The sequence below is a fragment of the Pelobates fuscus genome, chromosome 9 (assembly GCF_036172605.1).
Source record: "Pelobates fuscus isolate aPelFus1 chromosome 9, aPelFus1.pri, whole genome shotgun sequence".
Taxonomy (NCBI): Eukaryota; Metazoa; Chordata; class Amphibia; order Anura; family Pelobatidae; genus Pelobates; species Pelobates fuscus.
The window spans coordinates 31279995-31304615 of NC_086325.1; the positions used below are offsets into that span (position 1 = coordinate 31279995).

A 24621-nucleotide genomic window follows, 5' to 3' on the forward strand; every position below is an offset into this window, starting at 1 on the left:
AAGGACCACTATGGGAGGGGGTGGGATAAGGACCACTATGGGAGGGAGGGGGGGGTATAAGGACCATTATGGGAGGGAGTATATGGACCACTATGGGAGGGATGGGGGGGGATAAGGAACACTATGGGAGGGAGAAGGGGGATAAGGACCACTATGAGAGGGAGGGGGTGGGATAAGGACCACTATGGGAGGGGAAGGGGAAGTAAGGACCACTAGGGGAGGGGAGGGTAAGGACCACTAGGGGAGGGGTGAGTCAGGACCACTAGTGGGGGGAGTGAAGGAACACGGGGGTGGGGAGGTAAGGACCACTGAGGGAGGAGGAGGGGAAGTCAGGACATATGGGGGGGGGAGGGGCGGCAAAATTTTTTTTGCCTACGGCGGCAAATATCCTTGCACCGGCCCTGCACACACTGCATTCACACACTGCACTCATACACACACGCTGCACTCATACACACACACATACGCACACACTGCATTCATTATACACACACTGTAAATAAATATTCAATTAATATATTTTTTTTAGGATCTAATTTTATTTAGAAATTTACCAGTAGCTGCTGCATTTCCCACCCTAGTCTTATACTCGAGTCAATAAGTTTTCCCAGTTTTTTGGGATAAAATTAGGGGCCTCGGCTTATATTCGGGTCGGCTTATACTCGAGTATATACGGTAGATATTTTCTTATTTGTTCCCTATTTTTTAGTAGATCTGAAATGTTTTATAATTTTGAATACAATTTTTTGAACATTCGACCTATATTTTCTGGACTAGTGTATTCTTTATCCTCTTCAATTATTTTGAATATTCTATTTCTTAAAATTATGTTTTTTAAGTTGGTTAGTCATTTTATCTGCTCTATTACCCAAATAATACAATTTGTTTCATTTTCATATTATTAACATTTATAATGAATAGATCTTCAATTTCTCTCTGAATTATGAAAATTTCTTTAGTCTGTAGTATTAGAGCTTTTTTTTTTAACCCCATAGGCTTTAACTACCATCTGGCAAATAGTTCAGATTATTTTTAAATCTGGCCCGGGCCAGCAGTGTTTGGTGTAGCTGAAATTGTAAAATCTAGACATTGTTAAATATCATGAACAATGTCTGGATTTTGCAGTACAAAAGGCCCTGTATACAGCTGGCTGTTTCCCCTCCCATTTGTCATGGGTAGAGATGTTGTGAACATAAAATTTTCCGTTCGTAAATGGCGAATGCAAATTTCCGCAAATGTTCGCGAACGGGCGAACCGGGCAAACCGCCATAGACTTCAATGGGCAGGCGAATTTTAAAACCCACAGGGACTCTTTCTGGCCACAATAGTGATGGAAAAGTTGTTTCAAGGGGACTAACACCTGGACTGTGGCATGCCGGAGGGGGATCCATGGCAAAACTCCCATGGGAAATTACATAGTTGATGCAGAGTCTGGTTTTAATCCATAAAGGGCATAAATCACCTAACATTCCTAAATTGTTTGGAATAACGTGCTTTAAAACATCAGGTATGATGTTGTATCGATCAGGTAGTGTAAGGGTTACACCCGCTTTACAGTGACAGACCAAACTCCCCGTTTAACGCACCGCAAACAACCGCAAACTGTTGTCAGAGGCAGACACACCAAAAAAAAAATGACGCACTGCTGAGCTATGCAATGACGGCATGCTGGTGGTGGCAACAGCATGCGTTGATTGGCGTGCTGTCTGGCTGACCCCGGGTGCCGATGCATGCTGTCTGACTGTGCCACTAGCTCCCCCTGCTTCCAACTCGTCTCCTCCTCCCCATCTGAACTTTCCCCCTGTTCTTCTTTTCTTCTAGTGGGCACCCATGTGACATCCATGGACGCATCGTCATCATCAACCGCTTCACTTGTATCTGACGACTCAGCAAAGGAAGCAGCAGCGGGTACAACATCATCATCACACCGTACGTCCATGTGTGTAATGCTGCCTGACTGAGACATATCCCTGTTATCAACATCCTCTGGCAATAATGGTTGCACATCACTCATTTCTTCCAACTGATGTGTAAATAACTCCTCTGACAGATCAAGTGAAGCGGCTGTAGTGCTAGTGTTGGCGGCAGGCGGGCGAGTGGTAACTTGAGAGGTGCCCGAAGCTAAGCTGGAGGAGGATGGTGCGTCGATGTTCCGAGCGGAAGCTGTAGAAGATTGGGTGTCCTGTGTTAGCCAGTCAACTATGTCCTCAGAACTTTTCGAGTTCAGGGTACGTGGCCTCTGAACACTGGGCATTATTCTAGGGCAAAAGGGAATCACAGCACCACGACCACTACGGACCCTGCGGGGTGGCCTGCCTCTGCCTGTCATTTTTTTTCGATTAGTGGTACTATGCATGCAAGCTATTGTGACAGATATGAGTGGCACTGTGCACTGGCAGAAGTTGGCAGAGTAAACGCTGTAGGCCTGACACACACGCTTGCAGACAACTGCTATTCAATCTATTACAGTCAAATGTATTTATTTTTAAATGTACACTACTGTTACACCAGATATGAGTTGCACTGGTGTGACACTGTGCCCTGGCAGGCCCTGAAATGCACAGGCCCTGAAATGTGAAGGAAACTGACTGCTATTATATTACAGTCAAAAAAGTGTTTTTTTTTTTGTTTTTTTTTTTAAATACTATTGTGACACCAGATATGAGTGGTGGCACTGGGCAAATGGGCACAGTATACGCTGTGAGCCTGACACACACGCTGGAAGGCAGGCAACTGCAATTAGATTACACAGAAAAAAAAGACTGATGTTCTAGCCTAAAAAGGGCTTTTTGGGGTGCTGTCCTTACAGCAGAGATCAGATGAGTCCTTCAGGACTGTAGTGGACACTGAATACACTAGCCAAGCTATCAATTTCCCTATTAAATCAGAAGCAGTTACACTGTCCCTCCTCTCACTAAGAATGCAGCTTCCGGGGGGCGGGGCCTAGCTGTCATGGAGGAAAGACGCACTTCGTGTGTGCTCCCTCAAGATCTCACTTTAAGCAGCTATCAACAAGCGAATTTCACCCCAGAAGGGGATGACCCAGCAATGTTGCTCCTACCTGACCGACTCGACATGCTTAATAGCGGTCAGCAACTCGAAAGAGTCTTACTTACATCCGCGTGGCAAGTGTGGCCTGGTGCTCACCGGACGGGAGAGGCGGACGATCTTCCGATCCTGGGATGCCGAGAGGCTGTCTGGAGCTAATGGACGCACAGAGCACAGCCGCCCAGGCTGACATACTCATCTGCGACTCTTCCAATATGGCGGCAGCCGCGTGTCCTCCTGGTACCAGCAAAGCATGGCAGGATATTGAGTCTAAGCTGGACAGACTCTTTAATCAATTTTGGAAGCAAATAACAAGCAGGAAGCCCCAACAAGCTCCACCACAGCTAAGCGAAGCAGTCCCCATTAAAATCCACCAACGCAAAAGGCGTCAAAGACGGGACCGGAGGCACAAACAGAAATGCAGAGCCTGCCCCACGTCAAGCACTCGCCTCCACCTTAAGCCACCACAATCCCGCACCGGACGTGAAGCACCACCGGGACAGATTCGACCACCCGACAAAACAAGCTTCCACCACCTCAAGCCGCGAACCCGGCACTCAGCCAGAGACTTGCCTTTGTTGTTCCAGGTACCAGGGACTCCCAGGGTCTGCACCTGGCGCCCAGAAGGGATCGGATGAGCACAAGCAGTAAACAGCAGCCTGCCAAGCATGTCCCACTATAGCCGATCCTCCACACCATGCCTTTGATCACATGAACTGCTCTCTGCACATTAACTAATCGTAAAGTAGCAAGCGTTTAAACATGTCATTATTTCACCTCCTAAAGAGTTTGTCGTAGTTCCTTACATGCCTTTACCTTAACCGTTCATGTATTATGTTATTCACTAGTCTCATCTCATGGGGCGACTCACACTTGATTTATAACTAGTGGTGGAGCTGCTGATATAAATACACAGTTGATAACGTGCAAGCTACACCCTAAACATGACAGCCATCTTTCACAACAATGTACTGCTATATACTCATACCCTCAGTGCAACTAGCCATGATATACGCACGTTCAGCCTAGCATGCTCAAATTTAACACACTTCTGTCTAAAAAAAAAAAAAAAAATGCAGCTTCCGAATTAATCTAAAATTGATGCTGTCCAGGAGGTGGACGGTCTGGGAGGGAGGGTCTGCTGCTGATTGGCTGGAATGTGTCTGCTGAATGTGAGGTACATGGTCAAAGTGTACTCAATGAAGATGAATAGGGGGTGGACCGAACATCGCATATGTTCGCCATCCGTGGCGAACGCGAATAAGCTATGTTCACCAGGAACTATTCGGGACATCTCTAGTCATGGGTCCTATTTGGACTTTAGTGAATAAATGTATAAATGTATGTAGTGAGCTCTGCCCAGACTAGGAAGAAATTGACCTCTTTCAGCCAATTGTAGCATTTCCATTGTTCATAGTGAAAATGAAGCATATGAGAAACTACTGCTTACCAGATGGCATAAGTAGTTGGACAAGTAGTGAAAAAAACCACACAAAAAACATCTTCCTGTGATATCTAAGCAGGATGTGCACTTATAGTTGCAGCAATTTTTGCAATTTGTCACAGTTTTAAGTAACTATTTGCAGGGAGAGAATGACAGTGGAGCTCTTCAAACGATAAGATATCAAGAACCTAGGTTGCTATGGTGTTAAGAACATTGCAATTTGATCAGATTTTGTATGGTAGACAAATCTGAGCAACAACTTTTGCTGAGGGGGATGTAAGAAGTTGTGTAATTGAATCTGAAATGTTCACGTACCCCTTGACAGTGCAAGTAGTCTACAGTTTTGGTGATTGTGTACAATACAGCTCCGGCCTCTCGTTCAGAAAAGTATTTCTGACGCAGGATGCGATCCAACAGCTCACCACCCTTCATCAACTCTGTAACTAGGTAAACATACCGGCCATCGTCGTCATATACCTGTAAAAAGTAAGAAACAACAACATGGTATTGTCTTTCCTCAGAAAATAGAGAATATTGTAATTTAAAAAAAAGAAATAATAATAAAAAAAGGAATAAAGTCAGAAAAGGCACTTTCTTTTAAAAGAATCAAGAATACAGATCACATCTTACATCTTTCAGAGTAATGATGTTAGGATGCTGCCCATAGCGCATCAGAATTTCTATCTCTTCTGATGGATCCCTTTTACTTTTGTCAATTATCTGCAAGAAAACAAACATGCAAATCATACAATGAACTGTATACATTAAAATATACTCTCTAATGATGTAAAATCTAGTAACAGTCTAGTATGGTAGTAGTCCTATAAATAGTGAAAGTTACTCCAGCCAAAAAAAAAATAGCTTTTGGGTAGAGTAACCCTTCCGATCGTGGTTCCACCCCCCAAGAAATCAGCTAAAAACTCACCTTATGCTCTCCCTGCAGCCCAAATATCCCCTGCCAGGAAGGATGGGCTGAGGAGAGGACATGTTGTGCGTACCAATGACAGACGCTAAATATGCACAGAATTGACTTTAGCCAGCATGGAACTCTTGTTATGGGTTGGCTTATGATGCTTTAATGACGCAGAGGTGGAATTACACCTCCAGCCGCAGACGGGTTAAACTCTGCACATGCAGTGATTCATAGCAACTTTTGCCGAGGGGAATGTAAGAAGTTGGGTTATTGAATCTGAAATGTTCCCCATACCCCATTGACAGTGCAAGTAGTCTACAATTGTGGTGAATGTACAATACAGCTCCGGCCTCTCCTTCTGAATATATGTATGTATGACTACAAAATCAGGCTCAAGGAGAAGCAATGCCCACCATGGAGACTACGACTGGAAGCCAAGATAAAGACAACACGGAAGGAAGTTAGTAACCTGGATCAACTTGTTAACAGAGGAGGAAAAATATAAAGATAGATCCTGGCTGCTGCGGAAGTACAAGGATATGCCCATACAAGAGACGCTGGAAAAGAGCTAAGCAAAGACTGACCGCACTGGCAAACAGACTGAGCAGATACACCAGAGAATCAATGCCCTCTTTACCGAAGAACCATCCAAGGTGTATGCACAGCTACAGGGTAACCACCACATCTCCTCGCAAGATCCACCCAGAGCTGAGACTGAACAGTACTGGAAGAATATCTGGGGGAAAAGCAGCTCATAACACAGAGTCCCAGTGGCTACTGGACCAGAAAGCAGACCACTGCATGCTGCCAGTACAGGAACCAGTCACCATCACAGTCGAAGATATCCAACAGAGAGCAGCAGACATTAAGAGTTGGTAAGCCCCAAGACCTGACATGATCCAAAACAATTGGATAAAGAAGTTAACAACGCTGCATAAATGCCTAGCAGCACAAATGAATCATCTACTAGCAACAGGCTAACACAAGGCAGAACAATACTGATCATGAAAGACCCTCACAAGGGAACACCATCCAACTACCGACCAATAACCTGCCTGCCCACAACATGGAAACTCCTGTCAGTCATCGAAGCCTCCAAGATTCAAGGGCATATGAGTCAATATATGAGCAATACTCAGAAGGGGATTGGAAACAACACACAGGATCAAAACACCAACTACTGGTAGACCAAGCAGTCACAAGGGATTCTAAGACCAGACAGACCAATATGTGCACGGCCTGGGTGGACTACAAGAATGCCTATGACACAATGCCACACACGGATACTGGAATGCTTGGCTCTCTACAAGGTCAGCAAGACAATAAGAGCCTTCATCAAGAACTTGATGGGCAAGCAGAAAACAACTCTAGAAGCCAATTCCAGGACAATAACACAAGTGAACATCAAATGTGGCAAATACCAAGGTGATGCGCTATCCCCAATGCTGTTCTGCATAGGCCTCAACCCCCTTAGCCAGATCATCAAGAAGAGTGAATATGGATACAGGTTCAAGAGTGGAACTACCATCAGCCACCTACTCTACATGGATGACATCTAGCTGTATGCCAAGAATGAGCAGGACATTGACTCACTGATCCACCTAACTAGGATATACAGCAAGGACATCGGAATATCATTCAGACTAGAGAAGTGCGGGAGGATGATAGCAAAAAGAGGGAAGATGATCAGGACAGAAGGAGTTGAAGTTCCAGAAGGCCAAAGAGAAGATGTAGAGGACAGCTACAAGTACATGTGTGTACCACAAACCTGGCAACCATGAGGAAGAGGCAAGGAGGATTGCAACATCCAAGTACCTCCAAAGAGTCAGACAGGTCCTGAAGTCCCAGCTCAATGGCAAGAACAAGAACCAAGCCATCAACACATATCCCCGATCGGTCATCAGGTATCCAGCTGGAATGATAACCTGGCCAAGAGAAGAACTGGTCACCATGGATGTCAAGACCAGAAAAAATACTATGAATGGAGGATTCCACCCAAAATCCAGCACCCATAGATTGTACACCAGCCGAAAGGAAGGATGACGGGCCTGATGAGTGCCAAGGCCACAGTCCTGGATGACACAGAGCATCCCACAAGTACATCATGAATATGGCTCCCAAAGATGAACTGCTAAGGGAATGCCTGAGACTTCAACAGATATAGGATGCAGAAAAAGAGGAGGTTCCTTGGCAAGACAAACCTCTCCATGGGATGTACCACCGGCATATAGTGGATGTGGCTCACATGACAAAAACCTACCAGTGGTTGGAAAAGGTAGGACTGAAAGACAGCACTGAGGTACTAATCCTAGCAGCACATGAACAGGCACTCAGCACCAGATCAATAGAAGCTGGAGTCTACCACACCAGGCAAGACCCCAAGGTGCAGACTATGCAAAGAGGCCTCAGACAGTCCAGCACCTAGTAGCTGGATGCAAGATGTTAGCAGGAACAGCATACACAGAGAGACACAACCAAGTTGCTGGGATTGTGTAACGAAACATCTGCACAGAATATAGATTGGACCTGCCTAATTCCAGATGGGAGATACCACAAAGGGGTAGTCAAGAATGACAGGGCTAAGATCCTGTGGGACCTCAAGATCCAGACAGATAAGCAAGTGCTGGCCAACCAACCCAACATCGTGGTGGTAGACAAGGAATGGAAGACTGCAGTCGTGGTGGATGTGGCAATACCCATGACTAACATCAGGAAGAAGGAACATGAGAAGGTGGAGTAATACCAATGACTGAAAGAAGAACTAGAAAGGATGTGGAAATTGAAGGCAGTAGTAGTCCCAGTTGTGATAGGAGCACTCGGGGCTGTGACTCAAGTTGGGGGCTTCAACAGATTCCAGGTGGGACATCTGAGATCGCTGTCCATAAGAGTGCATTTCTAGGAACAGCTAAGATACTGCGCAGAACCTTCAAACTCCCAGGCCTCTGGTAGAGGACCCGAAAATAAGGAATAAACATACCACCCAGGGGGGTGAGAAAATTAGATATATTCTCAAATAACACATTTTACTGTAGAAGATATTCCTGGCAGTGATCTATATATTATAGTTTCCATATGTGCAAACGAAATGCTACTCTGGGGCCAATAAATGCGCTTCTGAATTTTGCTGCAAACATGATCTGACTGAGCAAACAGAGCATGCAGGTCTACAAATAAAACTGAGGCACACAGCCGTAAAAATATAGGTAAAATTCATAGAAAGGATGCATTCAAATCGCTAGCTCCACTACAAAATAGGCACACAAAAATGGATGCTAACAACAGCTTCCATTCAAATAGACATCTTTCTATGCAAAGTGAACCTTTACAAATCAGCAATGGCGTACATAAACGGGTGGTCATACCTTGACGGCAAACTCCATGTTAGTGGCTCTATGAACGCAACGCTTGCAAACAGAATACGAACCAACTCCAATATCTTCTTTGAGATCATAAATGTCCGTAAATTGAGCTCGGCTTCCGTGAAATTGCTGTCAAGAAACAGAAAATTTATTTAAAATGGCAATTTCACAAACAAGTATTAAAAAAAAAAAAAAAAAATGTAAAATAAAAAATGCCAACATACTTTTTTTTCACTTCACTTTACCGCTACAAAATTTTCTAAGAATTGACAGCATACCATGTTTGTACAGTAAAAGACACTCAAATAATGCATGTACAGACATGTCATATGCTCTGCAGAAACACCACGGTTTGTACTTAACCATGTAAAACCATTAATCCTTTTAAAAAAAAAAAAAAAATTCTTGGAAATCTCGTACAAACAAGTAGTCCCTTCCTGGGTTCAGATCAATTTAGTAACTCAAACTCCTAAAGAAAAGTACTGTCACCAATATACCTAAAGTGACATGAAAGCATGAGATAAACATAAGATATAAAACATTTATGCATGGAGGGCAGTGTATGACTGATAATTATTTTTTAGAAGTAGCCAATGGTGATTGAAAATATAGCCCTGACGAGAGGATAGTAATTCCTGCTGAATGTGTCAAGATTCACCCAGGCGTGAGGTGGACAGTAACCCAAGGACACTCTAGTGGCATAGGAGTTGAGGTTTTAAGCCCTGCCCTAAAAGCAGCATGTAGTTAAAATACGGATACTTGACACGGTAGATGTTTTGCAAAATGGCACTACTAAAGCTCCAGACTAACTCTGCATTGCTCAGAAAGAGGCTCTCCTGTAAAAAGAATCCTATTAGCTCAGCAATGTAAGGGATGGATCCAGATAGTTGCTTCTTTAAAGGAGCACTTCACTGCTTGAACTAAAAATAAATGAACAAATCACTGTTTAGTAAATATACTCCCAATGAAAGATACACAAACATGTAATTATGCATTTATTTTCATTGGGAGTATATCTAAATCAGCATGCAAAAGCTGCAAATGTCTTGTCTGCAGCCTTTGAAAAGACCTCTCCTTTAAACCCCGCCCAGACTTTCTGTGGCTGTCCAATCACAAACTTCCCAAAGCAGCTCAATGAGAAGTCTGAGCTTTTCCAGGCAAACAATGTGACACTGTACACACACACAGTTGTATTGGCAAAAGCCAGATATTACTTGGAAACTCTGCCTGAGAACACTGGGTGCCTGACTAATGACTGTGTCTTTAAATGTGAAGTCATCAGGAACGGACACTCAACCGTAAATCCCATTATAAAGCTGCTGATGCCTCATCTAAAGAGCACATCGAAGGCTCAGCAATTACCAGACAAACTCACAAGCAGCCCCTTACAGACAGTAACATTGTGGGATAGAGCACATTGCATGCAACTGTGGATGATACCATTATGCTTTCCTTGTTTGCAAGTGCTAATGGGAAGGAAATTAGCACAAAATACTTAATAAAAGCCCGGTTTGACCCTTGTGTGGTTTGCCTTATACCTGATATTTAAAAAGAAAAACAGGAATAGAAGAGGATTCAACTCTGCAGCTGTGAGTCACAGCTTAACCTGTATGATATAAAATCCTCATTAACCCATTAGATGTAATGACTTAAAGTAATACCAATTTAAAAAAAAAAAATCATTAAATAGGTTTGCTTTAGGTTTAGATTGAGTGATCCTTTTTTTGCTAAAAATAAATAAATAAAATTCAGTGAAACTTTCCATTATTCAAGCGCTGAGACTGTCTTCAGCAGGATCGCCCTCAGCTGAGACGTCAATTCTGATGAATTTTGAGCAATTATAGATACTGTTCACATACAATTTATTAAAAGCCTTAACTGCATTCGGTCTGATCACACTGTACGTGATAACACCGAATGTGAAGCCTTTCGAAAATCAAAGGTTAAAAGAAGGAAGTGCCTCTAGTGGTGGTCTGTATTTGCACAGCGAGATAAAGTTACCATTTCTGGCTCTCTACATCAATACATTCTATTTAAATAAAGAAATGACTAGTAGAATAAAGGAAGTCATTTTCACCTTGAGGGTATTCAGGAGTATGTAGGATTTACAGCCATTTTTTTTTTTTTTCAATGTTTGATTTTTATTGAAAATTTTTGGATAAATTGATAATGGGGATACAGAAAGGAAAAAGGGATGGGGCAAGATGCAAAATGTACATATATACAAATATACAACACATATATATACTGCACACAAATATACACGCAGGGCAACAATGTTTTGTAGTTACACAAAAAAGAAGAAAAACTGTGTATACAGAGTGATACTATGAAACCTTAAGAATTCAGGTAGGCACGTCTATCCAAAGGCAGCAAAGACTGTTGGGAGTCTTAGCAATTGTGAGTTCCTAAATTACAATATGTAGTTCAAAGCATGCATAATTGATTCCCAGGTGTACTAAATTCGGCTTTTGTAGAAAGTGTATTAGCCATCATTGGAAACACACATTCCACTGTTTGGACTATAATCCATGCCAAGATGCCTTACACAGTGTAGATTGGGATCTAATATCCTATAGGATGCATACCATATACACGTGAGTGTAAAGGCTTGTGTTGCTGTGTTGTGTTATGCATCTAGGGGACAACGGGCATCTTTTGTGGGCGTTTAACCTCTATGGAAGCCGGTTTGTGCGTCTTTGTGTGTTTTAGCAAGATTGTATGTCATAATGATGTTTCGATTACAACGTTTGATATAGAATGTTCGATATATTACAACCATGTTTGTGTGGTCTCATTTTGCATTTCGTGTGATGGGGAGACGCATCAGCTATTAACGAGAGGTGTTGTGAGAGGTCAAATGATTGGAACAGACCTTTTAGTAGGTATCTAATTGTACCACTCTACAGCATGTGGGTGGACATCCTCACCAAGAACTCGGTAGTAGCAAGCATGTTTAGTGCTGATTATTAACATCCTATGGAGCGATATCATATGTGTTGATAAAGAGCGGGGGTTAGGGATTGTGAAGTAACTCAGGGAAGAGGAGGGGTAAAGAGGGAGGGGGAAGAAATTAGGGGTTGAGGAAGCCACCAATAATTGACTTTCAGATATAAAACATAATCTGTGCGGAGCAGGGTAATACAACAGTTAGCGGATCACATCAGTTTAGTGAATTGTTCGTAAGTGGATTCCCAGTTGTCCCAGTGTGTATTGAATGCGGAAATATTTCCTCTTTTGGCCCATTCCCTTTCATGGCAGTAGACTGTGTGGACTCTATTGATTAATTCTTGTAGAGATGGGGTTTTGCTGCTTTTCCAATGAGTTACAATGCATAGTTTGGCTGCTATCAGGACGTTGATAATCGCTATTTTTGACGGGATACAGTGTATTGCAGGTAGAAGATGGAGTAAGCAGCTTGCTGGGCCTAGGGGTAGCTGCTCGCTGGAAATTGAATTAATAACATTGTTCACATAGTACCAAAAGGTTTTAAGTTTCGAGCAGTCCCAGAAAATGTGTAGGATTGATCCCGTTTCTTTATTGCACCTCCAGCAAATGGAGGTGGAGTCCGGGTATATGTTATGTAATCTACTGGGGACTAAATACCACCTCATCAGGACTTTGAAATACGCTTCCCATAAGGTGACGCATTTCGTGGACTTTTTGGTAAGTGAGATAGCTGCTAACCAGTCCTCTATGGAAAACTCTGCACCCAGGTCGTGTTCCCATTTAAAGCATGTAGGGTAGTTTGACCGATTTGTGGTCTGCTGAATGAGCTAAATAGCAGAGTTTCAAAAATTTCTTTGGTAAACGGGATTTGGCAGACATATAGCAGTTGTGACCTATCGTGCTAATAGACGAAAGATCTATGTGAGAGATAGCAGCGGTGGTAAGTATGTGTTTTACTCTCAGGTAGAGGAAAATATCACGGTGTGATAGGTTGTGGGAGAGTTGTAAGTCAGGGAAGCTGCGAAGGCCTTCAAAGTTATATAGGGAGTATACATGAGTGAGGCCATGGAGAGGCCAGTGGTGTACGGGGAGATCTGGTGAAATCGCCGTAAGCGCTGTCACTGGAGCTAGGTAGAGTAGTTCTTTTTTAGGGCATAGAGTCTCGCTCCATGAAGACCAAGAACGTAATAGAAATCTTGTGCTGGGAAGTAGAGACGGGGAGGAGTGCTCAACCTTTGACCACAACATGTCGGGCAGGGATTGAAGATTTCCGCAAGCTTGTTCTAGTTTAAGCCATATCGGGTTATTTTTCCTTGTCATAATATCTAGGCTTTGTGCCAGAGAGGAAGCTTTGTAATAATTGCTGATGTTGGGGACACTTAAGCCTCCTTGGTGGATGGGACGCCATAGGGAACGGAGGGCAATTCTTGGAGGTTTTCTTCTCCAGATATGTGCATTTATTGCGGTTTGAAATTTGGCAAGGATGGAGTTCGGGAGGGAAATGGGGAGTGTGCGAAACAAGTAAAGTATGTGTGGCAATGCCATCATTTTGACTGAGTTTATTTTGCCTATCCAGGAGGTGTTTAATTTATCCCACGATTTCAGTTGAGTTGATATTTTGGTTAGGACCGCTTCATGGTTTTCCTTTATGGTTTGCGTTCTAGTTTGAGTTAGTTTAATACCCAAGTATGTAATAGAGGTTTTGCGCCAATCGAATTGAAATTGTGACTTCAATGTGTCTACAGTTTGGTGGGTTAAGTTCAAGGGGAGTATTTGAGTTTTGTTGATGTTGTTTTTATAAAATGATACCGTACCATATGCTGTGAGAGTTCGTATAAGGTGGGGTATGGAGGAAGATGGGTTACCCAGGAATAGTATGATGTCATCTGCAAATACAGCGAGTTTTTTATCTCCTGCAGGAGTGGGAAGGCCGGGGAGTAGAGGGTCTTTTTTGATTAAACGAATAAGCGGTTCCAGGCATAGAATGAAAATCAATGGGGATAGGGGGCAACCTTGCCTCGTTCCGTTGGATATATCGAAGCTAATGGATGTAAATCCGGCATTAAAAACTTTTGCTGAGGGCGATGAGTAAAGGGCTAGTATGCTCGTAAGGAAGGGGTCGGAGAAACCAAAGGCTTTCAAGGTAGCCTTCATGTACGCCCAGTTAAGGCGATCAAAAGCCTTTTCTGCGTCAAGGCCCATTAGAACTCCGGTGTGTCGTTGGCGGGTGGCCCAGTCAATTAAATCCATGCAGAACCTGGTATTGTCCCCCACCTGTCTGCCTAGCACAAAGCCCGCCTGTTCTTCGGAGACTAAGTTTGGTAATATAGATTTTAATCTGTTAGCTATAAGTTTTGCATACAGTTTCACATCTGCGTTCAGCAGAGATATAGGCCTTAAGTTGCCACTAGACGTAGGTGGTTTGTTTGGTTTGGGAAGAGTAATAATGTATGCCGCTAGCATTTCCTTCGGGAAGTGACCTCTAAGTTGTATTGTGTTAAAAAGTTTGGTAATGTGCGGGGTAAGTTGTGGTTCCAACTTAATGTAGTAGTAGTTGGAAAGACCATCTGGGCCTGGAGCTTTATGTTTGGGTAGGGATTTGATAGCTTCAGCTACTTCATATTCTGTGAAAGGGGCGGTCAATTGGGCATTTTGTTGTGGGGTGACTTGCGGTAGTGAGGCATTTTGCAAAAAGGTCGAGATGTCTCGGTTAGTTGGGGTATGTATATCGTCATTTTTGTCTAAATTATACAAATCATTGTAAAATGCTGATAATTCGTTGACTATATCTTGAGGGTTGAACAATTTTGTATTAGAGTTTGAGAGAATGTATGGTATTTTTGTTTGAAGATATCTAGATTTTAATTGGTTGGCTAGCAATTTTCCGGCCTTATTATTTAGATTATAGTAAGTGTGTTGAAGTTTTGTCGCTTTAATGGTATGTTCCTTGATTTTAAGGTTTAGTATTTGTTCTCGTATTAGCGTTATTTGTTTAGTTGTGGCATGGGATGGGGACCTTTTATTTGAGTTTTCCAGCGATTCAAGCTGTAGATGAAGCGAGTCATTGAGGTTTCGGGTCATCCTTTTTTCAGTTGAACCTATTTTTATGAGTGTTCCTCTAATGACGGCTTTGTGCGCCAACCATTGAGTTTCTATGGAGGTGTCGCCTGTGATGTTTGTGGCAAAGTAGTCTTGTATTTCCTGGGTAATTTTGTGTAAACTCTCAGATGAATCCAGGATGGATTCGTTTAGTCGCCAAGTGCCACGGCCTTTTGCAGGGTATGGCACAGCTAATGTAATTATTATCGGAGCATGGTCAGACCATGTCCTTTGTCCTATGGATTGATCCATAAGATGGGGCAGAGTTGCTTTGTCAAGTAGGCATAGGTCTATGCGTGTGTATGTTAGGTGAACTGGGGAGAAAAATGTAAAATCTTTGGCTGTGGGGAAGAGATTTCTCCAGGTGTCATAAAGATCGTGTGTGAAGAGGAGATTGGAGAACATTTTGCTGTTGTGAAAAGTAGTTTTGTTGGGTTTCTGATTGTTGACACGTTGAATGTCCAAAGAGGGGTCTAGAGTGCAATTGCAATCACCACAAATTATAACATGACCTTGTTTAAGGGTGGATATTTTTTTTATAGCCTTATTAAGAAATGAAAATTGGGCATCATTCGGAGCGTATAGGGATGCGATCGTTATTTGGATACCATTAAGTTCTCCAACTAATATTATCAGTCTCCCGTTCGGGTCCGCATATTGTTTTATGGGGGTGAATACCCAATCTGCGTGAAAAAGTATAGCTACACCTTTAGACTTATTAGGTGCATATGCGTGGTATGCTGTAGGATATTTAGATGATTTAAGTAGTGGCGGTTTATTTTTGCTGAAATGGGTTTCTTGGAGGCATACAATGGCGGCATCGGCATTATGCATATCTTTTAGTAGTTGCCTCCTTTTGTATGGACTATTCAACCCTTTTGCATTAAGGGATAAAATTTTCATCGAGTTAGTCATTTTGATAGGTAATTGAGGTGTGCAGAGAAAGGGTGTGAGCACATTTTAGTGAATGGAATGAGATGAGTCTCCAAGTTGTATTGGTTATAGTCAAGATACTCCGCGTAGGAGCTTGGAGCATAGCATGAGGATGTAAGTTGTGGCTTCCGAGGGGGAGAGCTTGCTGTAAGGGTGGAGGGTAAGGGGGGAGAGGAAAAGGGGTGACAACAATAACATTATAACTATATACACAATCATTTCCCTTGAGTGGAAAACGTAAAGTGGCCATATTAAGAACACTAGGTAACTTAAGTGGTGACCAGGGGGGTGGAGGAGCTTCGGTAACCTGATATAGTAGTAGGTAGATGAGCGGACTGCGTATGATTCAGGGAGATTATCCAGGCGGTTTGAAATAATTGTCTGTCAGACTGCTGAGCAGAGATGGGAGTAGACATTTGGTATAGGCCTTCGATTCGGATAGGTATGGATTCGACCGATCGATAAGTATCAACTCGGTAGATTCCATCCGAGCATATATATATACTCATTACCGGCGGATGAGCTGTATAAACTTATGAGGTGAACTCCAACGTGTAAAGTTCAATGAGTCTGATGTCGGAGTTAAGCCTTTGAGTTATTGCAACTTAATTTTGGCTAGTGGATACAAAGGTTATGTAACAGACATGTGTCTCAGAGGCATTCATGCGCAATCAACTATAGGATATTTACATTTAAAGCTGTAGGATAACGACTAGCGCATATGTGGCACACATAATAGTAAAATATGAAACATCCCGGATATTACCAAGATAGAGACAATAAACAATAATAAAGCAAAAATTTAAATGTACCGGTTGTGGTTGTTTAGTTGGTACTAGTATTAACAGGGAGATTGATACTGAGATCAATGGTTCGCAATTAGTGTTAAGTTGGGAATATTGTGTATAGACAAGATCATAGTAGTTTAAAGTTGAGAGTGAGGGGAGGCTTTATGGCGGTGGATGAATTTAGGTAAGTCCTATAATCATATAAGCACTGAGCGATATGGGCCAAGTTTAAGGCATTTGAATGCACTCTATTCTTTGCGATATTTAGCGGCCTAGGTTTACAGTTGCGAGCCAGGGTGGTGCGTGCAGTTATGAATAAAAATTTCCCGCCCTTGGAAGGTGACAACTAAGTGGGTCTATGTGACCTTGGGATGAAAGGAACAAATGTTGGAATAGCAAACATTTGAGAGGCTGTAGATGAGTACATAGCAGAGAAATAGAAATAGCGCCTCATTGAACATATAAGGGGGTCGAGAAAAATCCCCTGTCGCTACACGTGGCGTACATGCCGCGAGAGGGATTAGTCCCGACCTAAGCAAAAGAGAAAGGGAATCCCCTTGCAATTAAGTACAGGTAATGAGGACAGTTAGACATAAAATGTAACGATTAGACATAAAGTATAAGTGCATAGAGCCCTTAGTACATAGCAATGTTTAGAAGTCATACCCATACTGCTACACGGACATGGTTAGGTTTAAACGTGACAGTCTATCTTTCTTTAGATTGGGTTCCAGCCATCTGCCATTCTGCCGAGATTTTCTTCGGTGATAGTCCGGTACCGACATTTTGGTGGTTGTCTGTGCCGTGCCATAAATTCCATTCGGATAGAAGTTTCATGCCGTCCTCAGGTTCTGTTATTACGCGAGTCTTGCCTTGTCGCCACACTAACAGCTTGGTTGGGTAGCCCCATTTGTAGGCCACCTTGTGGTTACGTAAAGTTTTAGTGACCGTTATAAATTCCTTGCGTCTTGCCATAGTGGTTGCGGAGAGGTCTGCGAATAAAGCAATTTTCGTATGCGGATCTGGAAGCACTGGATTTTTCCTTGCGGCCGAGAGCAGGGTTTCTTTGTGGGAATAATAATGAAATCTGACTATCACGTCTCTCGGCGTGTCTCTTGTTAGCCGGGCCGGTTTAGGGAGCCTATGCATCCGATCGTATGCCCAAGCAGAGTCTGGTAGATCGGGGGCCAACACGTTGCAAAGAGACAAAATGTATGCTGGGAGCGCGTCGTTGGAGACATCCTCAGGTATGCCTCTGAAGCGAATGTTCTGTCTCCTCGATCTGTCCTCCATGTCCGCTAACTTCATCTTTAAAGCAGTATTTTCTTCTGCTAGATTGTGAAGTTTATCCACAACTTCATTATGAGCCTTGCATAATTCTTCCGTTTTATTTTCAAGGTGGTTCGTTCTCTCGCCCACATTTGCGATTTCCCGCCTGAGATCGCCGTCTATCCGTTGGAAGTCTTCTTTAATCGTGGCTCTTAGATCTTGTAGCATTTTGTGAAGGCTTCTTTCTGTGACAGGTGAGTCAGCGTATCTAGAGGATATGGATTCCGGATCAGAGAGGCCTTCCGAGAAATCCTCCTGATCTCCGTCGCCATCTTGGTGTGGCTTGCGGCGGTCTTTTTTCTTTTTTAATTTCATCGACTCTGAAAGTTTGAGTTGTTTAGGAGGCGACATCTCTTTGCTCTCCTGGGTATGGGGATCACAGGTAACGTAAATGTCTGTAGATTGATGGTAGTTTATGCTTGAATTGTAGCTTTCAGGTTGTATAGCCGACGGAGCTCCTAAGCCATGCGACCAGCCGCACCGGAAGCCAGACACGCCCCCTACAGCCATTTTTTTTGTATAATGGCATTGCAATTATGGTAACCAAAGGTAACGGACAATTTGTCTGCTTATCTCAAAGCACAGAATAGGTGTACAATATATCTTCTTATCCATAGCATAGAGATATATATGCTGCAAACTTCAACTTATAATACACACCATTTAGGATTCTGCTAGCGGTTTGACAAGTACAATGTATACATGCAAAGTCAATGCATGCAAAGAACTACCATGTTCTTTTAGTATACTTTGAGAGGGCTGGTGAAAGTAGATTTGAGCATGTGGCAATTCCTCGCGATTCAATGCTTTCCTCTGGGGAAATTTTAATGTGTGCATGGCATTCATCACACATGCACATTATGTCCCCAGAACTTTGAAGAGAATTAAATTGGATATCGGCGGATATCTTGCGTCCTCCATGACATTGTGGGAGACTGGGAGGAAAGCAGTACCAAGGGAGCCTCTGGGGGCTGGAAAACGGTAAATAAAGCACTATATGTTTTCATTTTTATTGTAAAGGGAGGGAAAGGGGGTGGGGGGGGGGAGATCTATTTCTGATTAGGGGCAGGGGACACTACAGCGTTAGGAGTGTATGTTTGTATTCCTAATGCTGTAGTGGATCCTTTAACCATAATGTACATAAACATTAATATTAATATCTTAGTAGCAAGGGAAACTTGCATGTTTATTGCTTATAATCTGCCAGTTATTCGGCCATAACAAGTGCTACTAAGATTGCAGAAAGCCCTATGAATTATTGACCCACCAACAAAAGTCCCTGATATTTTTAACAAGGTGAAAACAGATAACTAGTTTGAAATCACCAGCAGCTTTCACTGCACTAAATGCCTGTATTTATATATGCAAGCAAAATTGTGAAATAGACAGCAAAGTTACAAAAAGACTACATAAACACAAAATACGCAAAGTGTAAAATATATTCTGCCGCCATGAAGTCCTATAAATTAAAACAAAATATAAGATATGGAACTAAAGATCATCTTTGGTAATCCTCCAGTGTATAGATCATTATTCAAATACCATCTTACAATGATTTTGGCAGAGGAAGAGAGAATGAAGTATCAAAACAAAAACTATGCATTCTATTTGGAATAAAGTAGTTTTTTTTTGTTTTGTTTTTTTACCTGTACAATTGGCAACACATTTGTAATCGAGGAAATCTTGTGGTCTTCAATAGATGATGTCGCTACAAAGCTGAAACCTTTAAAGAGTTGATGCGCATTTGCGCTCGGGGGAACGCCTGGAGAGTCTAGAAATAAGAAGACAAATCAGAGTCAAGCTGTCATCTTTCTATAAAATAGGTTTAGCTTTTACATTGCAGGAAATGAAAGACAATAGCTTCCCTCTGTTTACAAATGAAAATGCTCTATTTTAAATTATATAAGACTGCAAACAGAATTAATTTAGATAAAACAGGTACACACATAAATAACGATAGTTTTAATATAGTTTAAGAAGGCATCGAAAGCAGAATAGTAAAGGGACGTGTGAGCTCTTATTCCACATAATCTAGAAATAAATTCTGTATCAAAGCAGGGTATGAATAAACAGTCCTCACTGTAATCATGGAAAAGGTATTTAGTCTGACTTAAGAGAGATTGTGCCACTTTGTGTAAAAGAAAAGAAACAAAACAAAAAAACAAACAAAATCATGTTTTATACCAGTTACAATGTAATACACTGTATTTGTGGATAACAGGAAATATACAGTAGATAATTGTAATCTGTATGTCAAAAGTAGTTCTCAGATTCAATGAGAGAAACGTACGTTACATTTTAGAAACCAGGCACTAAGACGAAAGGACTAGGGAATTACAACTTTTAGTCCAAAACTAAGAAAACTGTGCAAAATTCACCAATTCAGCTATTTTTTCAGTTCAGCAATCTTGACCTACAAATTGCAGCTTGCTCGTTCTTTTTCTGCTGTTGCAAGTGAACAAACCTTGCAGACAATACCTTCCTGAAAAGGGTATACACTGAGACAGAAACATAACACAGAAAGTGTCAAGCACCAAATCGTATGTGTGACTAAAAACATGAGAGATGCAATATGCACTGTATAAGATTAGAGAACTTTAATGAAAGCGAGCAGTAGGTAAATCAAGGACTTTGCTTTGTCTATCAGACATTTCCTTCAACAAATGCCTACGTGTTTTTCAGCAGATCAGCACTTTGAACACAATACCCATCTCCTATAAGTCACTATATATTAAAATGGTCCTGCTCGTAAGGTCAGGAAATTATAGTCTTTTAGGAGGGGGTGTGGAAGAAATGACAATGCAAACTCAGCCAGGTATTTTTTTTAAACAGACAAACTATATGTAAAGGTCCATTCTCATTGCCAAGTAGAACCGAAGTGATCTAGATTTTACACTGGTCGACGGTTTTGGATTTATAGGAAGAAATATTATGTATTACATTAGAGATGTTTAATAGCCGAGCCTTCGCCTTTGTGTTAAGGGGAGGTTATCTTGAGTAGCAATTAAATACACATCACATATTACATTTATTTGGTCAGGGTAATGGTTACAAGGAGGAAATGGTTGGACAGACAAGGAGCAGTACAGGCTGTCAAGTACCAAGGAAAAACGTTATGGCAATATGTTCTCTAATTGGGAATGTAACTTCTTTTGAAAAGACTGATTCAGAGTATATTATACATTTAGATATCCCATTATTCTGTTGAAAAACTCCTTAAAATGTTTCAAAGAGTTAAATTCACTGAGAACTAATTTCCCAAATTGATGTAACTCAAGAACAGAAAGATTTCTATATAGAAATTAGAGATCCATAAAAGTGATTAAAACTCTGCTGACAGAGACAATATGAATTTTATATAAAAAGGTTTACTTAAAATTTAAAAAAGAAAAAATATAAACATCACACAGAAATGCGGTCATTCTTTACTGATAAATATATAATACAAAGAGAAAATACACCTTAAAATAGTCTGTAGTACCTTTAGGTGTTTTTGCTGTGAACTCTGGATCAAAACAGAAGGTGTCCTCTGGTTTACCAGAAGCAGGTTTAAACGGCGGCTGTATTTCCAGTCTATATAGCTTCTGAAAACACAAACATATATAAAACACATATTTTATATCTATAGACAGATAAAAGTAAAACAAAAATGCAATTATAAAATCACATTTAAAATACAACATTTTTGGGCTAGAGGTATCTGGGGGGAAATGTAAACAATATTTTTTCGCAAAGATTATAACATTCAATGCATATAAAAACGAACAATCCACAAAAAAGTCTGTACAACTTAGTCTTTATGAACTGGTTATAGAAACAGCTTTTCATTTACCCTACAGTTTTCTGCTAAAGTGATGTTTGCTATCAATCATCCACATACACAGAGATATATACATATCGGAGAATGCAGAGTGAAAATAATAATATTAATGTAAGGTGACCTGACACCAGAGTGTCAGGTCAAAAGTCTAGTAGGGGGATTTTATCCACGTTGGCAACTTTTGCCTAAATGTTGTAATTCAAGTTGGCAAATGTTATTTTAAAACAAAATTGTCAATGTACTCCTCGGCAGTGATTCACAGCTTAGTGAAAGCTCGTAACGTTTATACCATATTGTAGAGTATCTCTGGCACAATTTCTTAACGAAAACTCACATTCCAGTCTATTGTCGAGAAAAAAGGATGACGCTTTATTTCTTCCACACCGTCGAGCCCAGCACCTGAACAATATAAATTAAATTATACACTGAACCATGACTTATGGGAAAATAATGCCACCAAGTTTTTCTGCAGACACAGGAACCCAACACTAAAGATTCTCATGCACAGATAAGCCATTAAAACATGACCTATTGCTAGTTTACAAAAAGCAAATTTTTGCTTATGGAATAGGTCAGTGGTCCACAATCTTTGGCATTCCAGACTATATCCCCAGCCCATAATGATCTTGCAATCTTAACGCTGGTAAAGCATCAGGGGAGATGTAGTCCACAACATTTGGAGTGTTGAAGGTTGTCTACCACTGGAATAGATTGTTAATGCATGGGATAAGTGGTGGTGAAGGCAAAAGAGTTCCAGAAAGATTGGAATAAACAATACATTTATTTAGGGAAATGAAGGAGAATGATTTTCCGCTGCTTTTATCTTCATTATCTTTCCATGCATATAACAAGTTCATCACTTTGTTGTAGTCTGACTGAACATCTGAAAACTCAAAGAATAAAACGACATGCACACAAATTATGAAATGTCTCTTCCTTCTTACGTTCATCACTTACCCAATCTATTTAGCGGATTTCTTTTAAACAACATTCGTAACAGACTCTGAGCTTCGGGGCTCAAAAACTGCGGCATCCCAAGCTTTGATCTGATGATGAAATTGTTGAAAACTTTAAGATTTTAGCCAAGCACTGAAAAGCCTCACTGTAAATTACATTCATACAAAACAATATTGTTTTTTCCTTCAAACTATATTTTGTGGATTACATTGTGCTCCCTGGAGGCAAATATCTACCTTCCCAATATCTGTGGAATAGATGGAAGTCTCCTACTCTACATCATCTTGTGACAGACAGCAGATGTCTCTGAACTATATTTCCCTGGTGTCCGAGCATTGTGTGAAATGTAGTCCAAACATCTGCAAGCCTAAAAGTACTTTGCTGCTTTTGAGATGAGATGAAAGTACTGTTAAAGTGTTTGAGGTGTGACCAGTAGCAGCAAACAATGGAGACTGACATAATTTAAAAATGTTCTTCTTCTAATGAAAAGAGAATTTATTTTAGTGTCCTTAATTATAATTAAAAACAAACAAACAAAAAAACACGTATTCACTTAGAGAATATTTTCATAGCAAAATAACTTCACATATCTGAATGCTGTGTGACTGGAAAGGCAATATATTTATAACTTAAATGCTTTTTTTTATAGTGCACTTTTTTTTTTTTTTTTAGCCGATACAATTTTTGTTTATTGGGGATAGGGAGTTAATTTACACCACTTCAGAAAATATTTTCCATATCAGGGGGAGTCTCTTACCAGCCTTTGACTAACAAAACAACTGGGTGGGTGCAATTCTAGAAAAACAGATGCTGCCCTGCCGACCATCTAATCTTTAAAACAAAACAACCACCACTCCCCTCATAAAAAAATATTTTGTTTTGTAAGTTTGAGCAATTAATTACTTAGGCTTTAGGAGAATAACTGAGCATTTCAGGAGACATGGAGGGCTTCAACTTTGGTTACAAATTAGGGCAAAGACCATTTGAGGAACATGAATACAGGTTTAACATATAGGTGGGGATATAGGACCTTTGTTATCGTGCATAGGAGTCCTTGATGTGTGAAGGACATTTTCTACAAAACATCCAATTTAATTTTCCTTTTTCAGCTTTTTTTTTATATGGGATATAAAAACAAATCACCATACAGTATTTACCAGGACCCTGGTAGCAATTTAAATATGATTGCGCACACATAAAAAAAAAAAAAAAAAAAAAAGGAAAGTACTTACTTCAAAATCATATTCATTGTCTCATTTCGATCTTTACCTTGAAACGGCAAAGTACCAGTTAGCATTTCAAACTGAAAGAGAGAGAACACAGTGTAGAAAGTATTAAGTGGCTATATGCACTTTCAATAGTAATATCCACATGATTCGTGCATAAACACTCACAGAGGAATAAAACAGCGTTTAAAATAAAATGTATCCTATTATGATCTTTCAGTGAAATGATTTGTATGAGAAAAAAAATAAATGTTTTTATCAACATACAGCATAGTAGAATACACATTCATAGTCAATTAGTAGTACGCATGAAATTCCATGTATCTAACTAGGGGCGGTCACTTTTATATACCATGAATGAAACCATTTAAAGAAAAAAAACTACGTATTATAAAAAAATACAATGAAAAAAAAGTCTCAGGTGGCCGGCCACCTGGCTAGACCTGCATCTACTTTGCCGAGGTTTACTTATAACAAGTGCCGGGGAGTTGGGGGGGGGGTTCTTTTTGGAATAAAAAAATATACATATTTAAAACCACATTGGTTTCGATTAAACATACCATAAGGACCCCAAAAGACCACCAGTCAGCACTCTGTGTATGGCCCCGTCTGTTTACCACTTCTGGCGCCATATACTCTACAGTACCGCAGAAAGAATAGGCCTTTTTTTCATGATCCACCGATTCCTTGCTGAGGCCAAAATCTGGAAAACAAAAGTATGGCAAAAGTGCACCCTAACGAAACTTGCAGCAGTGA

At 41.0% G+C, this 24621-nt stretch overlaps 1 protein-coding gene across 1 annotated transcript in view; it reads right to left on the reverse strand.

Moving 5' to 3' along the window:
* Window positions 1-24621, reverse strand: part of RPS6KA6 (ribosomal protein S6 kinase A6) — a 71165-nt gene that overhangs the window by 10395 nt on the left and 36149 nt on the right. Inside the window, exons 9-17 of the mRNA XM_063431842.1 lie at window positions 24426-24568; window positions 23872-23942; window positions 22640-22728; window positions 22017-22081; window positions 21344-21446; window positions 19509-19633; window positions 8768-8893; window positions 5123-5212; window positions 4808-4969 (exon numbers count right to left, since the gene is read on the reverse strand). Coding sequence (XP_063287912.1) covers window positions 4808-4969; window positions 5123-5212; window positions 8768-8893; window positions 19509-19633; window positions 21344-21446; window positions 22017-22081; window positions 22640-22728; window positions 23872-23942; window positions 24426-24568 — 974 coding nt within the window. The remainder of the gene's footprint in view (window positions 1-4807; window positions 4970-5122; window positions 5213-8767; window positions 8894-19508; window positions 19634-21343; window positions 21447-22016; window positions 22082-22639; window positions 22729-23871; window positions 23943-24425; window positions 24569-24621) is intronic.